The sequence below is a fragment of the Rana temporaria genome, chromosome 1 (genome assembly GCF_905171775.1).
Source record: "Rana temporaria chromosome 1, aRanTem1.1, whole genome shotgun sequence".
NCBI classification, from domain to species: Eukaryota; Metazoa; Chordata; class Amphibia; order Anura; family Ranidae; genus Rana; species Rana temporaria.
This window is the reverse complement of record NC_053489.1, coordinates 64,071,600-64,088,012: the sequence shown is the minus strand read 5'-3', so window position 1 is coordinate 64,088,012 and position 16,413 is coordinate 64,071,600. Positions and strand designations below refer to the sequence as shown.

The window sequence follows — 16,413 nt, the reverse complement described above, 5'->3', positions numbered from 1 at the left end:
ACTACCATTCGTAATGGAGTAAGCACATTCATCACGCTGTAACAGACAGAAAATCGCAAATCGTCTTTTAATAACAGGAATTCAGATAAAGCAGCCCAAAGGGTGGCGTCATCCGCATGGAACTTCCTCTCTATAGTGCCGTTGTACGTGTTGTACGTCACCGCGCTTTGCTAGAGCATTTTTTAAAAACGACCATGTGTGGGCAACGTCGTTTTAATGATGAAGTTGGAAAAACTTTGTTTTTTTCTACATGCCGAAAAACTTAGTTTTTTTTTCATGCCGAAAAATGATCGTGTGTATGCGGCATTAGGCTTTGTGTTAGCAATTACGGGAAGGGTTAATTTTTAGGGTAGAGTTAAAGGGAGGGTTATGGCGCGTACACACGATCGGAAATTCCGACAACAAAACCGTGGATTTTTTTCCGATGGAATTTTGGCTCAAACTTGTCTTGCATACACACGGTCTCAAAAATCTTGTCGGAAATTCCGAACGTCAAGAACGCGGTGACGTACAACACTACGACGAGCCGAGAAAAATTAAGTTCAATGTTTCCGAGCATGCGTCAAATCTATTCCGAGCATGCGGCATCAGTGTTAGGTTTACAGGGAAGGTTAGTTTGAGGGTAAGTGTTAGTGTCATAAGAAGGGTTAGCTACAGGGACAGATAATGTTAGGCGTACAGGGAAAATTTGGGGTTAGAGTTACAGAAAAGGTTAGGGTTACAGGGATGGTTAGTATTAAGGTTACAGTAAAGGTTAGAGTTAAGTAGAGATATATTAGAAATACATCTTAGTGTTTTACTTTCTGTAGATTGTATATATTGTGCGCACAACTTCTTAAACATCTAAGGCCTTGGATAGGAAGCTTCATCAGGGGGCACCCAACATGCATTGCTTAGGCTCACCAGTGATAAAGAAAGGTCTCCCTGTAGCTGCACATCCGTATCATCCCTGGGATGAGTGTGTGAGTGGCAACCTCAGCCTGGACTCTGACCAGGTCACGCCCCAAATGCATTTTGCTCCACCACAAGTGGAGCGAAACGTGTTTAGGGAGGGGCCTAGTCGGAGTCCAGACTGAGGTTGCCACTCACACACTCATCCCAGGGATAATACAGATGTGCAGCTAGAGGGAGACCTTTCTTTTTTTCTATTCATTACAGGAGCTGTGAGGAGCTCCCTCCCGAACCAGCACTACCAGTCGCAGATGTTTAGGACTTACACCCATCCAGAGAGTCTGATCGTCACACTATGCAGGGGTTTTTCGGCTCACCAGTGCCAGTCCAGCTCCGGGCCAGAAACAATAATGTGTTAAATGCAATAGTTCAGTGCACACAAGAAACTATGTGAAGTTTTGCACTGCGGCGTGCCAAAGTGCATGTAGCATCCTGGGTTTTGGTTGCATCTGACTATACATAACATATGACTCCCTGGCAGGTTTCTACCCACTGGGTGAGCTTCAGGACGAGTCCTGAAATTCCCACATCTAGCGCTGTGTGTACAAAGCTTTAATGAGTAAATGATTATCTTTTGGTGTCTTGGTTAACCAAAAAATGTTAAAACTTCATTCTGATGTAATAAGTCATAGTAAGTTTAATCCTCACCACCCAGCTTCCTGCATCTGTGCGATTAGTCACCCCAGCAATGGAAAACAAGCTCTTATAATGTGACCTTACCAGGAAAGAGGCACCGCACTGCCTAAAAAGCAGGTCATTGGCTCTCATTATGAAAGTAAAAAAATTCTGACCCTTATGTGGGTTATGGCACTCCTGTGTGCAAGGACACTGGTCTCAGCTTGTTGCAGCACTAAGCCGGTATAGGACAGCCAGGCTTACCAAATAAATCACAGTGCAATAAATAATGGTTTCTTCAAACTGAAATGGGATTGCACCATCCTATTAAATAAAGCCAGAAGTACTGAAATGTGCTCAGCTATGTCCTTGTGAGGCACCGCTGCTTGGAGCGGGCGCTGCCAGTGACGTCTGTAGGTATGTAGTGTGAATTGTAGCATAGGTGAGAATTTACGATGACCAAACAAGCCAGGTGGCTGCAGCCAGGAAGTGAAGACAGCAGAAACGCAGGGCAACGAGCAAAGTAGACCCTGCATAGAAGGGTGCATTGTGTGTCAGTAAGGTAATGAACTTGTGTTCCTCAGACTGTTACTGTGCAGTTACCTTTCCCAGGGCATGCTGTGACTTGTAGCTCCACAGCGGGCAGATGCCATGCCAGTCCTGGGGCACAAATAAAGTTGCCATATCAGATATGGAAATTCTAAATCTCAACAGGCAACTCATTTGTTAAGTTATTTAAGCTTCATTCACACCTGAGCGTAGCGATTTACTAGTCTTTTTCAGGCGTTTTTTTTAGTGTTTTTTGCACGTTTTTTTTTTTACTTTCCAGAAGCGTATTCCAAGCGTTTTTCAGTTTCAGGTGATTTTGTTTTATCCAATAGAAAGCGCTAGGGGGAGGAGAGGGAGAGAAAATTAGGGGTGAAGAGTGTCTGTTTAATCTTAAACATGCAAAACATGCATGAAAACATTTGTAAGTCGGGTGTTTCTATTGAAGTCTATGGGGCCAAAACGCTTGTAATCTGACAAAAAGAAGCTCACGTACTTTTATGAGCGACACGTGTTTTTCTCCAGGTGACAGAACGCTCATACAGTAGGTAAACAGGGGCCATTGAAATGAATGGCTTGTTGAGCGTTTTAGAGCTACAAGCATAAAATTGCTCAGGTGTGAATGGGGCCCTATGGCCCTGATCTGTGCTAAGCTGGGACTTGTAGTTCCACATTGGCTAGACAAAATCTGATCATTGCTGCAAGTGACAATTCAAGAGCATAAAAAATGATACCTATATCTGGTGCACATGGGACATTAGGGTATAACAATTGTTATTTGTAGATTATTTTCTGCACTGACAGCCAATAAAAGACATTACATGATCGATATGGCAAATAGCCCAATAGTACACACTGGACCCCTGTGCGTCCAATCCTGGTGTTTTCATGAGCCTGGGTGGCACAGGTGCTGCCTGCAGCCTGCCAAAGTCTATGACAAGGCTAGGGACTGGATGCTGCACCTATGCCTCCCAGGCGCATGAAAAACGCTGGGATTGGACGCACGGGGGCTAAATGCCCAGTACACATCACTCAATGAATTGGGATATAGACTGAATGAGTACAGGAGGCAGATAGTTTTCTACTTTGAAAAATATTTCTGGAAACATACAGAAGCTACACTCCCACCATATCATGCTGTACTGTACATACAATTGTTGCATTATAACTGATACAATGAATCCATGTAGTTTTTTGGAAAAAAATAGATTTTACTTGCAGTGGCTCAGTGTTGCAAACCTGGGGTTTTTCAAGTACACAAGATTTTATGGGAGAAATCTCCAATCCTGGAAAGTGGGGACAGCTGGCAGCTATGCCATAAAAAGTTGGCGCTGTTCTACATCTACGGGTCCCAGTATGTCGCACTTGCTGGGATTTGTTCTATGAGAGAAGAACCTAAGCAGTGGTTGTCACCTTACAAGGTAAGTAGGGTCGCAAATGTGGCCCCCTGATGTCACCAACGTCTGGGTGCCGCCCCCCTAATCCATGCGCCCGGCCCCTAATCTACATGCAGGGGGCATGGATTCCAATGTTTTTTTTTTTTTAAGAAGCACGTGATTAGAGCCTGCCCCCCGAGCCCACCCAGTTGTGTGACAATAACAAATTAATATTCACCATTGTCTTCCTTATTCTCCCCCTGGCCAATTAGGAAGCGGGTCCTGAGACCCGTCACCTGATTGGCCGAGAGGCGAAGCGATCCTATTGGCTGCCAAGAAGGAGGAGGGGGAGACACAGGGGAGCCGCCAAAGTGGAGGAGAAGGGGACGCAGGGTGAAGTCACTACCCGCGACCTAGATGGGGTAGGTGCAGGGCTGGTGACCGACCTGTGACCCAACAGACCGAAATATACCACCAGCCGCCCCTGTCTATAATGCTCAGGGCCGTTTGAAGGAATTTGGGGGCCCCAAGCAAAATGGGGGCCCCCAAGCACCCCCCCCCGCATGCAAAGCCTACCTTAACGCTACACAATTTTTTTTTCTATTCTTACCTCCCCTTCTTCCTTGTAGGCTGCCGCTGTAGCGTGGCCGAGCTCCTCTTCCCCCTGCCTCTTCCCCAGTCCCCTATCAGATAGTGCCCGGGCCGGGTACCGTGCGGTACAGGAGATTCAGTTTCCTGTCTTCCCTGACTGAAAGGAAGTGAGCACTCAGTGTGCACTTCCTGTCAGTCCGGCCGGGAACAGGAAACTGAATCTCCTGTACCACGCGCGGTACCCGGCCGGACTGACAGGACACCAGGTGGAAGGAAGAGGAGCTCGGCCACGCTACATCCTGGGAAGGAGAAGTTGGGGGCCCCAGGCCAGCTCGGGGCCCCAAGCAATTGTTTGTTTTGCCTGTGCTGTAGCGACGGGCCTGATAATGCTACAAATGACTATCATAGGCTCAAGACAAACACTTGGCCATACATTAGTATGCTCAAAAAAAAAAAATATTTTTTAGAACATTTGTTTAATTTGCAAATTGTTAATGGTGTCAAATCAAAGTTTGATTTTAACTGTAGTTACAAAAAGATTTAAATGTGCAGCATGAAAATTCTCTCCCGAAGGAACACATTTCTAGAAATGTATGTGGTTTGCGTTCAGGAAATTTCATTCATAGCAAAATTGATTGTTAAAAGCAAATGACATTTTGATGTTCTTGAATGACATTCGTCAAGTCTCACAGGCAATATCCAATGTACTGGGGGGAGGGGGGGGGGAGATTTTTTGTTTGTTAGAAGTTCTACCTGTATGTCCAGCTTTACTAGAGGAGATGGTCTGAGGAGACTGTCCTATAGGAGTTGGTTGGAGACTGAAGCCCTGTTCTCAGGCTCAGTTCATTGCAAATTGCTTGCAACTTGAAACCACTTCAATGCAACTTTCATGTGGCTTTGGCAAAATCATAACAATACAAAATGGGACACATATTACCAAGCTTACAAAATACTCTAAAGTCAGAGCAAAAGTCGCAAAGATAAGACAAAAAAAGGCTTCCTTGCAACTTTTGTGATTTTAACATTGCATTCTTTGGCACTCATGTCACAAGCAAGATGCATAAAAGTAGCGCAGAAACTATTTTTTTTGTTGTCCCGACTTGGGTCGCAGCAATTAATACGGCACCCATTGAAATGAATGTGTTTTAACTTGTCATGTGACTTTGTGTTGAATGTAGCAGCAAGTTAAATGCGAAGTCGCAGCAGTGCGAACCAGGGCTGAGACAATCAGAAACAGAGGGGGTGTTACAAAAGCAAAGCTCCCATTACTAACTGCTGGGGTCTGAGGGTCACAATGCAAACGCCAAAGGGCCACATGTGGGCACCAGAAATCAAAATAATAATCCAATAAAGGCAAGAGATAAAGAGCCTACACTATATCATTATTACATTTATCATCACTAATTTATAAAGCTACAGCATATTATAAAAAAAAACATTCATCACTTTTATAGCGTTGCATAATAAGTCAGGGTTTTATAAATTAGTGATGATAAATATAATAATAATATAGTGCAGGTTCTTTAGCTGTTGTATAGACACAAGTACAAGCATGTGAAAGCACAAAGTACCGGTAGGCACTCACTTATTTGGCACAATATTATATTATGAATGTTTTTTTTACGCATAGGGGTTGTTCAACATATTAGAATGCTGAAATCCAGCATGCAGGGTATATATTAGAATGCTGAAATCCAGCATGCAGGGTATATATTAGAATACTGAAATCCAGCATGCAGGGTATATATTAGAATGCTGAAATCCAGCATGCAGGGTATATATTAGAATAATGAAATTCAGCAGGCAGGGTATATATTTGAATACTGAAATTCAGCATGCAGGGTATATATTAGAATGCTGAAATCCAGCATGCAGGGTATATATTAGAATGCTGAAATCCAGCATGCAGGGTATATATTAGAATATGGAAATCCAGCATGCAGGGTATATATTAGAATACTGAAATCCAGCATGCGGGGTATATATTAGAATACTGAAATCCAGCATGCAGGGTATATATTAGAATGCTGAAATCCAGCATGCAGGGTATATATTAGAATAATGAAATTCAGCAGGCAGGGTATATATTTGAATACTGAAATTCAGCATGCAGGGTATATATTAGAATGCTGAAATCCAGCATGCAGGGTATATATTAGAATGCTGAAATCCAGCATGCAGGGTATATATTAGAATATGGAAATCCAGCATGCAGGGTATATATTAGAATACTGAAATCCAGCATGCAGGGTATATATTAGAATACTGAAATCCAGCATGCAGGGTATATATTAGAATGCTGAAATCCAGCATGCAGGGTATATATTAGAATGCTGAAACCAAGCATGCAGGGTATATATTAGAATGCTGAAATCAAGCATGCAGGGTATATATTAGAATACTGAAATCCAGCATGCAGGGTATATATTAGAATGCTGAATTCCAGCATGCAGGGTAAATATTAGAATAATGAAATCCAGCATGCAGGGTATATATTAGAATAATGAAATCCAGCATGCAGGGTATATATTAAAATGCTGATATCCAGCATGCAGGGTATATATTAGAATGCTGAAATTCAGCATGCAGGATATATATTCTAATTCTGAAATTCAGCATGCAGGGTATATATTAGAATACTGAAATTCAGCATGCAGGGTATATATTAGAATACTGAAATTCAGCATGCAGGGTATATATTAGAATGCTGAAATTCAGCATGCAGGATATATATTCTAATACTGAAATTCAGCATGCAGGGTATATATTAGAATACTGAAATACAGCATGCAGGGTATATACCGTATTAGAATGCTGAAATTCAGCATGCAGGGTATATATTAGAATGCTGAAATCCAGCATGCGGGGTATATATTAGAATACTGAAATCCAGCATGCAGGGTATATATTAGAATACTGAAATCAATCACAGTACATATAATGCTATCGATCAAACTCAGCAGAGGATCGACTCTTGAAATAAAGGATCCTAAATACTAGACTGTGCAGAAAAGCAATGATGGACCTAATATACCAAGTCAAAAATTAAGGGAAGGCAAAGCGATATTCAATGCAAATTTCAATCTCCTCCACACAGGATTGAAGTGAACACAGGTTTACTTTATATAGATTGGATCTAGTTTCATCTCCTTTTACACCTTAATCAGACCCAACATTTGTATTACTGATAGGTCAGTTTTAGATCCCTTGTTGTTTTGCAACAGCGAGCACCAACCAGCCTGTCCTGCCATAAGCTGCTTTGATCTGAAGGTCTACTCTAGGAAAAGAAAAGCATATGGCATGCTATTTGTGGAACTCAACATAAAGGATCAACATGACGGTGTCAGCGCAGGGATTATTGATAGGTCATTTGTCTTTGGCTCTCTAGTAGTTCTGCACCAACAAGTGGCACCTGTAGTTCTACTACACCCAGCAATCAGGAAAGACAAGCACATGGCACGCCATTCCTGAAACACAACATAAATGAATCAACATTGGAATTGTAAAGTCAGAGCTGAGCTCAGCGATTGGTTATCTTTGCTCCCCCCTAGAAGCTCTGCAGTAACATATGTCATCCTGCTCTGCCTTGACCTGCTGGGACCTGTAGTTCTACTCATTCATTTACATCCTGTGCTCTCCTACCACCCTGGGATCTCTATTTCTACAGCTGTGGCAGCCACCTTCTCATGCCTTGGCACACTGGGATCTCTTGTTCTACAGCTATTATAATCACCTTCTCTTACTCTCCCGTGATGTGGTCTTTAGTTCTACAGCTGCAGTACCCATCCTCTCTTCCCCGGAATACTGGGCTCACTAGTTCTCCAACTACAATAGTCTGCCACCTTCTCTTGCCCTGACATGCTGGGCTTTCTAGTTCTGCAGCTACAATAGTCTCCTGCTTCTTCTCCTGCCCTGCCATGCTAGGCACTTCAGTTCTACAGCTACCATAGCTACCTTCTCCTGCCCTGTCATGCTGGGCTCTCCAGTTCTGCCATACCCCCTTCTTCTCCCCTGACATGCTGGGCTCTCCACTTCTGCAATACCCCCTTCTTCTCCCCTGACATGCTGGGCTCTCCACTTCTGCAATACCCCCTTCTTTTACCCTGGCATGCTGGGCTCTCCAGTTCTGCCATACCCCCTTCTTCTCCCCTGACATGCTAGGCTCTCCACTTCTGCAATACCCCCTTCTTTTACCCTGTCATGCTGGGCTCTCCAGTTCTGCCATACCCCCTTCTTCTCCCCTGACATGCTGGGCTCTCCACTTCTGCAATACCCCCTTCTTCTCCCCTGACATGCTGGACTCTCCAGTTCTGCAATACCCCCTTCTTTTACCCGGACATGCTGGGCTCTCCACTTCTGCCATACCCCCTTCTTTTCCCCTGGCATGCTGGGCTCTCCACTTCTGCAATACCCCCTTCTTTTCCCCTGGCATGCTGGGCTCTCCACTTCTGCAATACCCCCTTCTTTTCCCCTGGCATGTTGGGCTCTCCACTTCTGCCATACCCCCTTCTTCTCCCCTGACATGCTGGGCTCTCCACTTCTGCAATACCCCCTTCTTCTCCCCTGACATGCTGGACTCTCCAGTTCTGCAATACCCCCTTCTTTTACCCGGACATGCTGGGCTCTCCACTTCTGCCATACCCCCTTCTTTTCCCCTGGCATGCTGGGCTCTCCACTTCTGCAATACCCCCTTCTTTTCCCCTGGCATGCTGGGCTCTCCACTTCTGCAATACCCCCTTCTTTTCCCCTGGCATGCTGGGCTCTCCACTTCTGCAATACCCCCTTCTTTTCCCCTGGCATGTTGGGCTCTCCACTTCTGCAATACCCCCTTCTTCTCCCCTGACATGCTGGACTCTCCAGTTCTGCAACACCCCCTTCTTCTCTCCAGACATGCTGGCAGGGTTGCCAACTGTCAGTAAATTCACAGACAGTTTGGGAAATCTGTGATATTTTAATATCTGTCCCTGACAGGGGCGGACTGACCATTGAGGCACTCGGGGACTACCCAAGGGCCCCATACCATCAGGGTTGCCAGGCTCATTAAAACCAGGGACAGTATGCAAAAATCTGTGTTTTTTTTACATCTGATATGTCCAAAACCGACATGCTTTTGATGTGAAAATCCTGAGATTTTAGCTGCCCCGCCTCTGTAATGCCTCCTGGCTTGGTGGCCATCTGTAAGCCCGGGGGCCCCATAATCTTCTATTGCCCGGGGGATCCATGAGTTGTCAGTCCACCCCTGGTCCCTGAATGTCCATTACTGACATGAAGACTGCATGTCCGTAAAGGACATTCACAGACAGATGTAAAAATCGTGGATTTCACAACCTGTCCGTGAATTTGGAGTTAGCAAACCTGCATGCTGGACCCTGCAATTCTGCAATACCCTCTTCTTCTTCTTCCCGGACATGCTGGACCCTGCAATTCTGCAATACCCCCTTCTTCCCAGACATGCTGGACCCTGCAATTCTGCAATACCCCCTTCTTCTTCCCAGACATGCTGGACCCTGCAATTCTGCAATACCCCCTTCTTCTTCCCTGACATGCTGGGCTCTCCAGTTCTGCAATACTCCATTCTTCCCCCCTGACATGCTGGACTCTCCAGTTCTGCAATACCCCCTTCTTCTCCCCTGACATGCTGGACTCTCCATTTCTCCCCTGACATGCTGGACTCTCCAGTTCTGTAATACCCCCTTCTTCTTCCCTGACATGCTGGGCTCTCCAGTTCTGTAACACCCCTCTCTTCTCCCATGACATGCTGGGCTCTCCATTTCTCCCCTGACATGCTGGACTCTCCAGTTCTGTAATACCCCCTTCTTTTCCCCTGACATGCTGGGCTCTCCAGTTCTGTAGTACCCCCCTCTTCTCCCCTGACATGCTGGACTCTCCAGTTCTGTAATACCCCCCTCTTCTCCCCTGACATGCTGGGCTCTCCAGTTCTGTAATACCCCCTCTTCTCCCCTGACATGCTGGGCTCTCCAGTTCTGTAATACCCCCCTCTTCTCCCCTGACATGCTGGGCTCTCCAGTTCTGCAATACCCTCTTCTTCTCCCCTGACATTCTGGGCTCTCCAGTTCTGTAATACCCCCCTCTTCTCCCCTGACATGCTGGGCTCTCCAGTTCTGTAATACCCCCCTCTTCTCCCCTGACATGCTGGGCTCTCCAGTTCTGTAATACCCCCCTCTTCTCCCCTGACATGCTGGGCTTTCCAGTTCTTCTCCCCTGACATGCTGGGCTCTCCAGTTCTGTAATACCCCCCTCTTCTCCCCTGACATGCTGGGCTCTCCAGTTCTGTAATACCCCCCTCTTCTCCCCTGACATGCTGGGCTTTCCAGTTCTTCTCCCCTGACATGCTGGGCTCTCCAGTTCTGTAATACCCCCCTATTCTCCCCCGACATGTTGGGCTCTCCAGTTCTGTAATACCCCCCTCTTCTCCCCTGACATGATGGGCTCTCCAGTTCTGTAATACCCCCCTCTTCTCCCCTGACATGTTGGACTCTCCAGTTCTTCTCCCCTGACATGCTGGACTCTCCAGTTCTGTAATACCCCCCTCCTCTCCCCTGACATGCTGGGCTCCCCAGTTCTGTAATACCCCCATCTTCTCCCCTGACATGCTGGGCTCTCCAGTTCTGCAATACCCACTCTTCTCCCCTGACATGCTGGGCTCTCCAGTTCTGTAATACCCCCCTCTTCTCCCCTGACATGCTGGGCTCTCCAGTTCTGTAGTACCGCCCTCTTCTCCCCTGACATGCTGGGCTCTCCAGTTCTGTAATACCCCCCTCTTCTCCCCTGACATGCTGGGCTCTCCAGTTCTGTAATACCCCCCTCTTCTCCCCTGACATGCTGGACTCTTCAGTTCCGTAATACCCCCCTCTTCTCCCCTGACATGTTGGGCTCTCCAGTTCTTCAATACCCCCTCTTCTCCCCTGACATGTTGGGCTCTCCAGTTCTTCAATACCCCCTCTTCTCCCCTGACATGCTGGGCTCCCTAGTCCCGCACAAGTCCGCACAAGTCCCGCACTAGTCTCTCACACACACAGACAGGCACTTCCCGGGACTTACCACTAGAGGGGTGGAGCAGATGAGAACCACCACGGAGGTTCCGATGAGGACGATGACCATCTGGATCTCAGCCCCGGCGATCCTCCTGAAGCTCCTCCGCCTCCTGAAGTCGGAGATTCGGTTGTCGGTGCCCAGGGAGGTCCTCCGCACGAACTGTCGGTGCATCCTGATGAGGGCCACACAGACCATGACGTTGCAGATGACGGTGACCAGGATGAGGAAGGAGTTGAAGCCGGCGTACATGTAGGAGTAGGCGGCATAGATAGAGACGTTGGTTCGGAGGTCCAAGAAGCACCATGTCCAGGGGTACTGCAGGGCGCTCCTCCCCATGCCCATGCTGGGCAGGGCACAGAAGAGGACATTGGACACATAGATGGCACACAGGGTGAGGCCGGCCAGCTTCTTGTCCACATAGTGGTTGTAGAAGTAGGCATGGTTGATGGCCAGGTAGCGCTCGATGGACATGGCACAGATGATGCTCAGCCCGGCCAGCCCGAAGAACAACAGAATGAACGAGCTGTATTCGCACAGCGCTGGCCCGCCCGGCCACTTGTTCTGCAGGTAGGTGGCGATGGTAACCGGGCTGATCAGGCAGGTGCCCAGCAGGTCGGTGACTGCCAGTCCGCACACCAGGGTGTAGAAGGTGCTCTCCTTCTGCTCCTTGCGGGACTTACACAGGACTATAATGGCGATCAGGTTCCCCACCACCCCGAAGATGAACATGACGGACGGGATGGTCGGGGGACGGCCGGTTACCGAGCTACCGGTGCTGTTCAGGAGGGTCGTGTTCAGAGAGGAGAGCATGGTGGTGATATTCTCTGGGGTCATCATCAGATGTGGAGGCTTGGCATCATACACAACCAAACTAAAATACAAAAAAACCTGCCCTAGGTGTGGGCAGGTAAGTCACTCAGCAAGTCCTCAAGGTTTATCTCCAGGTATGTGCTCAGTCCTTAGACAGGGGCCAACCAGGACTTCCAGGTGAGAGCAGTTGGTGGGATCCAAGACTGGCACAGCTAAGGAGGTGAGGACCTCTAGAACTTGTGCAGGTGGGAGAATGAGGACTTGTAGAACTGGCACAGGGGAGGCAATCACAACTTTTCACCAGCTGGCTCAGTTGAGGAGATCAATCTTTCCCAAAATGACACAGGACTCCTCAGGTGAGATCAGGACTTCTAAGACTGGCAAAGGGTAGAAAACCAAGACTTGTAAGACTGGTACAGATGAGGAGGTCAGGTCTTCTCAGACTGGCAAAGGGTAGAAAACTAAGACTGGTACAGATGAGGAGGTCAGGTCTTCTCAGACAGGCAAAGGGTAGAAAACTAAGACTGGTACAGATCAGGAGGTCAGGTCTTCTCAGACTGGCAAAGGGTAGAAAACTAAGACTGGTACAGATGAGGAGGTCAGGTCTTCTCAGACTGGCAAAGGGTAGAAAACTAAGACTGGTACAGATCAGGAGGTCAGGTCTTCTCAGACTGGTATAGGTGAGATCAGGACTTCTCAAACTGGTACAGGAGAGGAGATCAGGACTTGTAGACTGGTACAGGAGAGATCAGGACTTGTAGACTGGTACAGGAGAGATCAGGACTTGTAGACTGGTACAGGAGAGGGGATCAGGACTTGTAGACTGGTACAGGAGAGGGGATCAGGACTTGTAGACTGGTACAGGAGAGGGGATCAGGACTTGTAGACTGGTACAGGAGAGGGGATCAGGACTTGTAGACTGGTACAGGAGAGGGGATCAGGACTTGTAGAAGGGTACAGGTGAGGAGATCAGGACTTCATAGGTTTGCACAGTTGAGATCAAAACTTCCAAAACTGGTACTGGTGAGGTGATTAGGACTTGAATGGATGGTGCAGATGAGATTAAGACTTTTAAGACTGATGCATGTGAGGTGATCAGGACTTCTTAGTGTGGCACTGGTGAGATCAGAACTTCCCAGACTGGTACAGGTGAAAAGATTAGCACTTACTTCTAAGACTGGTTCAGGTGAAGAAATCAGGTCTTCCCAGACTGGCACTGGTGAGATCAGGATTTTAAAACTGGTGCAGGTGAGGAAATCAGAACTTCTTAAAGTTGCACTGGCAAGCTCAGAACTTTTCAGACTGGTACAGGTAAGGATATCAGAACTTCTCAGACTGGCACTGATGAGATCAGAACTTCTCAGACTGGCACTGATGAGATCAGAACTTCTCAGACTGGCACTGATGAGATCAGAACTTCTCAGACTGGCACTGATGAGATCAGAACTTCTCAGACTGGCACTGATGAGATCAGAACTTCTCAGACTGGTACAGGTAAGGAGATCAGAAGTTCCCAGACTGGCACTGATAAAATCAGGACTTCTCAGACCGGTAGGACTTGATATGGCTGCTTGCCAGGACTAGTGATGATGGAAGGCAGAGAGCAGCTCTGAGTCCACTCATTGTTGCAGGCTGTCAGTGGTGCTCATGTCCTCCACACTGTCAGTGCTGACACTTCTGAGCTGCTTGCTCTAAGTTTCCTCTGGTGAAGTTTGTGGGGAGGGAGGGGTGAGGTTTGCTGTGCTCTCCTCCCTCCCCCTGATCTGATTGGTGCTGCTGATGTCAGTGATGAGGTTATAGAGATCTCTGCTGTCGGAAGAGCTCCTGGGGGCAGAAGTGTGAGCTGAGTGTCCATGCGTGCCGTGTCTGTTTTCCAAGCCCACGAACACCTCTGTTCAGGAAAGTGACAAAATGTTGTGCAATTTTATACAGTATCCCGCTTAATGTGAGTTTAGTTTTTTAATATTATTGTTTACAGTTAATAAAAAGAGTTGTATTGCAAAAAATAAATAAATACAATAAAAAACAAAATAAAATATAATAAACACAAGAATAAAAAGTAAATTATTTTTTCCTATTTTAATGAGCCACACAATCAGTAACACATCTTCTATAGTAGTAAAATAACCCCCAGAGTGTTGCATTTTTAAAAACTCTTGTTTGCTGCATCTTCGGTGTGTTTTGGTAAAAACATGGAGTCAGCGGCAACTCATGGAAAAACAATTTTTATTAGTGCATTCCCAAGTCGCATGTCCATATTTCCCAGGCACTGGAATGCAAAATGCATAAAAAACATGTGCTGCATTATAATTTAACGGGATGCACATTATATGCATTGAGTAAAGCTGCCCATCAAACATGGCAAGTTAAACAAAGCAAAACATTGCAACTTTGCAACTTTCCAGGCGACTTGCATTGACTTCAATACAGAAGTCATTTTGCAAGTCGCCTCTGAAGTCGTGGGCAGATCGCCTTGTCGAGTCGCTCGGCAAGTTTTTCCGCCCCTGTGTGAACCGGCTCTGACTGTCACTGTTTATTTTAGTGTGTTTTAGATAACAAAAAGGAAATATTGTTTCTGCCCCCCCACCCCATACCGGCCGCAGACAACAAATAATATGCACATACCGTATTTATCGGCGTATAACACAAACCCTAACTTTAAGAGGGAAGTTTCAGGTAAAAATAAATCCACAACCCCCTGCGTATAACACACAGGCACAGTTATACCTCTATTTTCAGGGTAAAAAAGTGAGTGTTATACGCCAATAAATACAGTAATTCTGGTACCGAAACCGAAAATTTAGGGCGACATTGGCCAAAACCGAAATTGAATTTCTAAAAAAAATATATATTTTTTTGATAAATAATTGTATTATATTCGACTTTTTAAATATTATCATGAATTTCACTTAATATGAATTTATTGTTGGCATTATTGGCACCTTTTGAAGCGGTGTTAAAAATCCTGTTTGCTGCATTTTTGATGCATATTTGGTCAGTTAAAAAAAAAAAAAAAAAACACGCACCTCCCCATTAAAATGCAGTGAAAACGCAGCAAGAGCACATACAAAATTCACCCGTTTTGCGTTTTTGATGCATTTTTTTTAGTTACTTGACCTATGAAGAACAAACCATAAGCACGGTCAAATCACGGCAAAATCGCATTTTTTTTTCTTTCAGCAAAACTCTAAATACCCTGGGCCAGATTCAGGTAGACTTACGATGGGCGTATCAGTAGATACGCCGTCGTAAGTCCGAATCCCCACCGTCGTATATTTAAGCGTATTCTCAAGCTGAGATACGCTTAAATATTGCTAAGATACGACCGGCGTAAGTCTCCTACGCCTACGTATCTTAACTGCATATTTACGCTGGCCGCTAGGGGGCGTGTACGCTGATTTATATGTAAATCAGTTAGATACGCCTATTCACGAACGTACGCCCGGCCGTCGCAGTACAGATACGCCGTTTACGTAAGGCTTTTTCCGGTGTAAAGTTACTCCTGCTATATGAGGCGTAGCCAATGTTAAATATGGACGTCGGGCCAGCGTCTAATTTTCCGTCGATTACGTTGTTTGTGTAAGTCGTTCGCGAATAGGGCTGTGCGTAATTTACGTTCACGTTGAAAGCATTGACTATTTGTGGGTTAATTTGGAGCATGCACACTGGGATACGTTCACGGACGGCGCAAGCGTCATTTACGTGGGGTCACGATGATTTTACATAAAACACGCCCACATCTTACACATTTGAATTAGGCGGGCTTACGCCGGCCAATTTACGCTACGCCTCCACAACTTACGGAGCAAGTGCTTTGTGAATAATGCACTTGCCTGTCAAAGTTGCGGAGGCGTAGCGTAAATAGGATACGCTACGCCCTCACAGAGTTACGCGCTCCCTGCCTGAATCTGGCCCCCTATTTTTAGCTGATAATTTTCGGCGGCTAAAAATTTTGGTGCATCGCTAGTGGTATCCCACATGCATGTCAAGAGTGGGAGAGTTTATTTTGGGTTGTTCATTGGTGGTGGGTCATGGTAATTGCAGGAAAGGTATAGCTAACATTTCGATTTGTTTACTATTTTGGGCCAGTTTTGCTTTGACAATAATAATAATAATAATAATAAAAAAAAATTCTGATGATATCCATTCACATTTATAACCAATTAAAGGCCTAATTTGTCCTAATAAAAAAATGCACCTGCATACACCGGGTGGGTAGTAAATAAAAGACATGGACAGTTTTACTAACACATGCCAAACTGCATATTGCAATTAGGGGATTTCTTACCGCTCTGCATTAAGGGTAAAAAAAAAAGTGTTGGGGGATCTTGCACTTTGTTCTTAGTAAATACGTGTTATTTCCGCCAAGAATGACTGGCATTCAGTGAACTTTGTACTCGTGTTGTTTAAGATTCCTGGTCAGACGTAGAAATTGTTATGATATGGTAACTAGATAACATGGGGGAAA

General features: G+C 45.9%; 1 protein-coding gene across 1 annotated transcript in view; it reads right to left on the bottom strand.

Annotated features, from left to right (window-relative positions):
* The window catches only part of PTGER4 (prostaglandin E receptor 4), a 48,544-nt gene extending 34,704 nt beyond the window's left edge, over positions 1-13,840 (bottom strand). Inside the window, exon 1 of the mRNA XM_040338741.1 lies at positions 11,142-13,840. Within this exon, the coding sequence (XP_040194675.1) occupies positions 11,142-11,972 (831 nt within the window). The 5' untranslated portion in view covers positions 11,973-13,840. The remainder of the gene's footprint in view (positions 1-11,141) is intronic.
* Between the last annotated feature and the right edge of the window lie 2,573 nt (positions 13,841-16,413).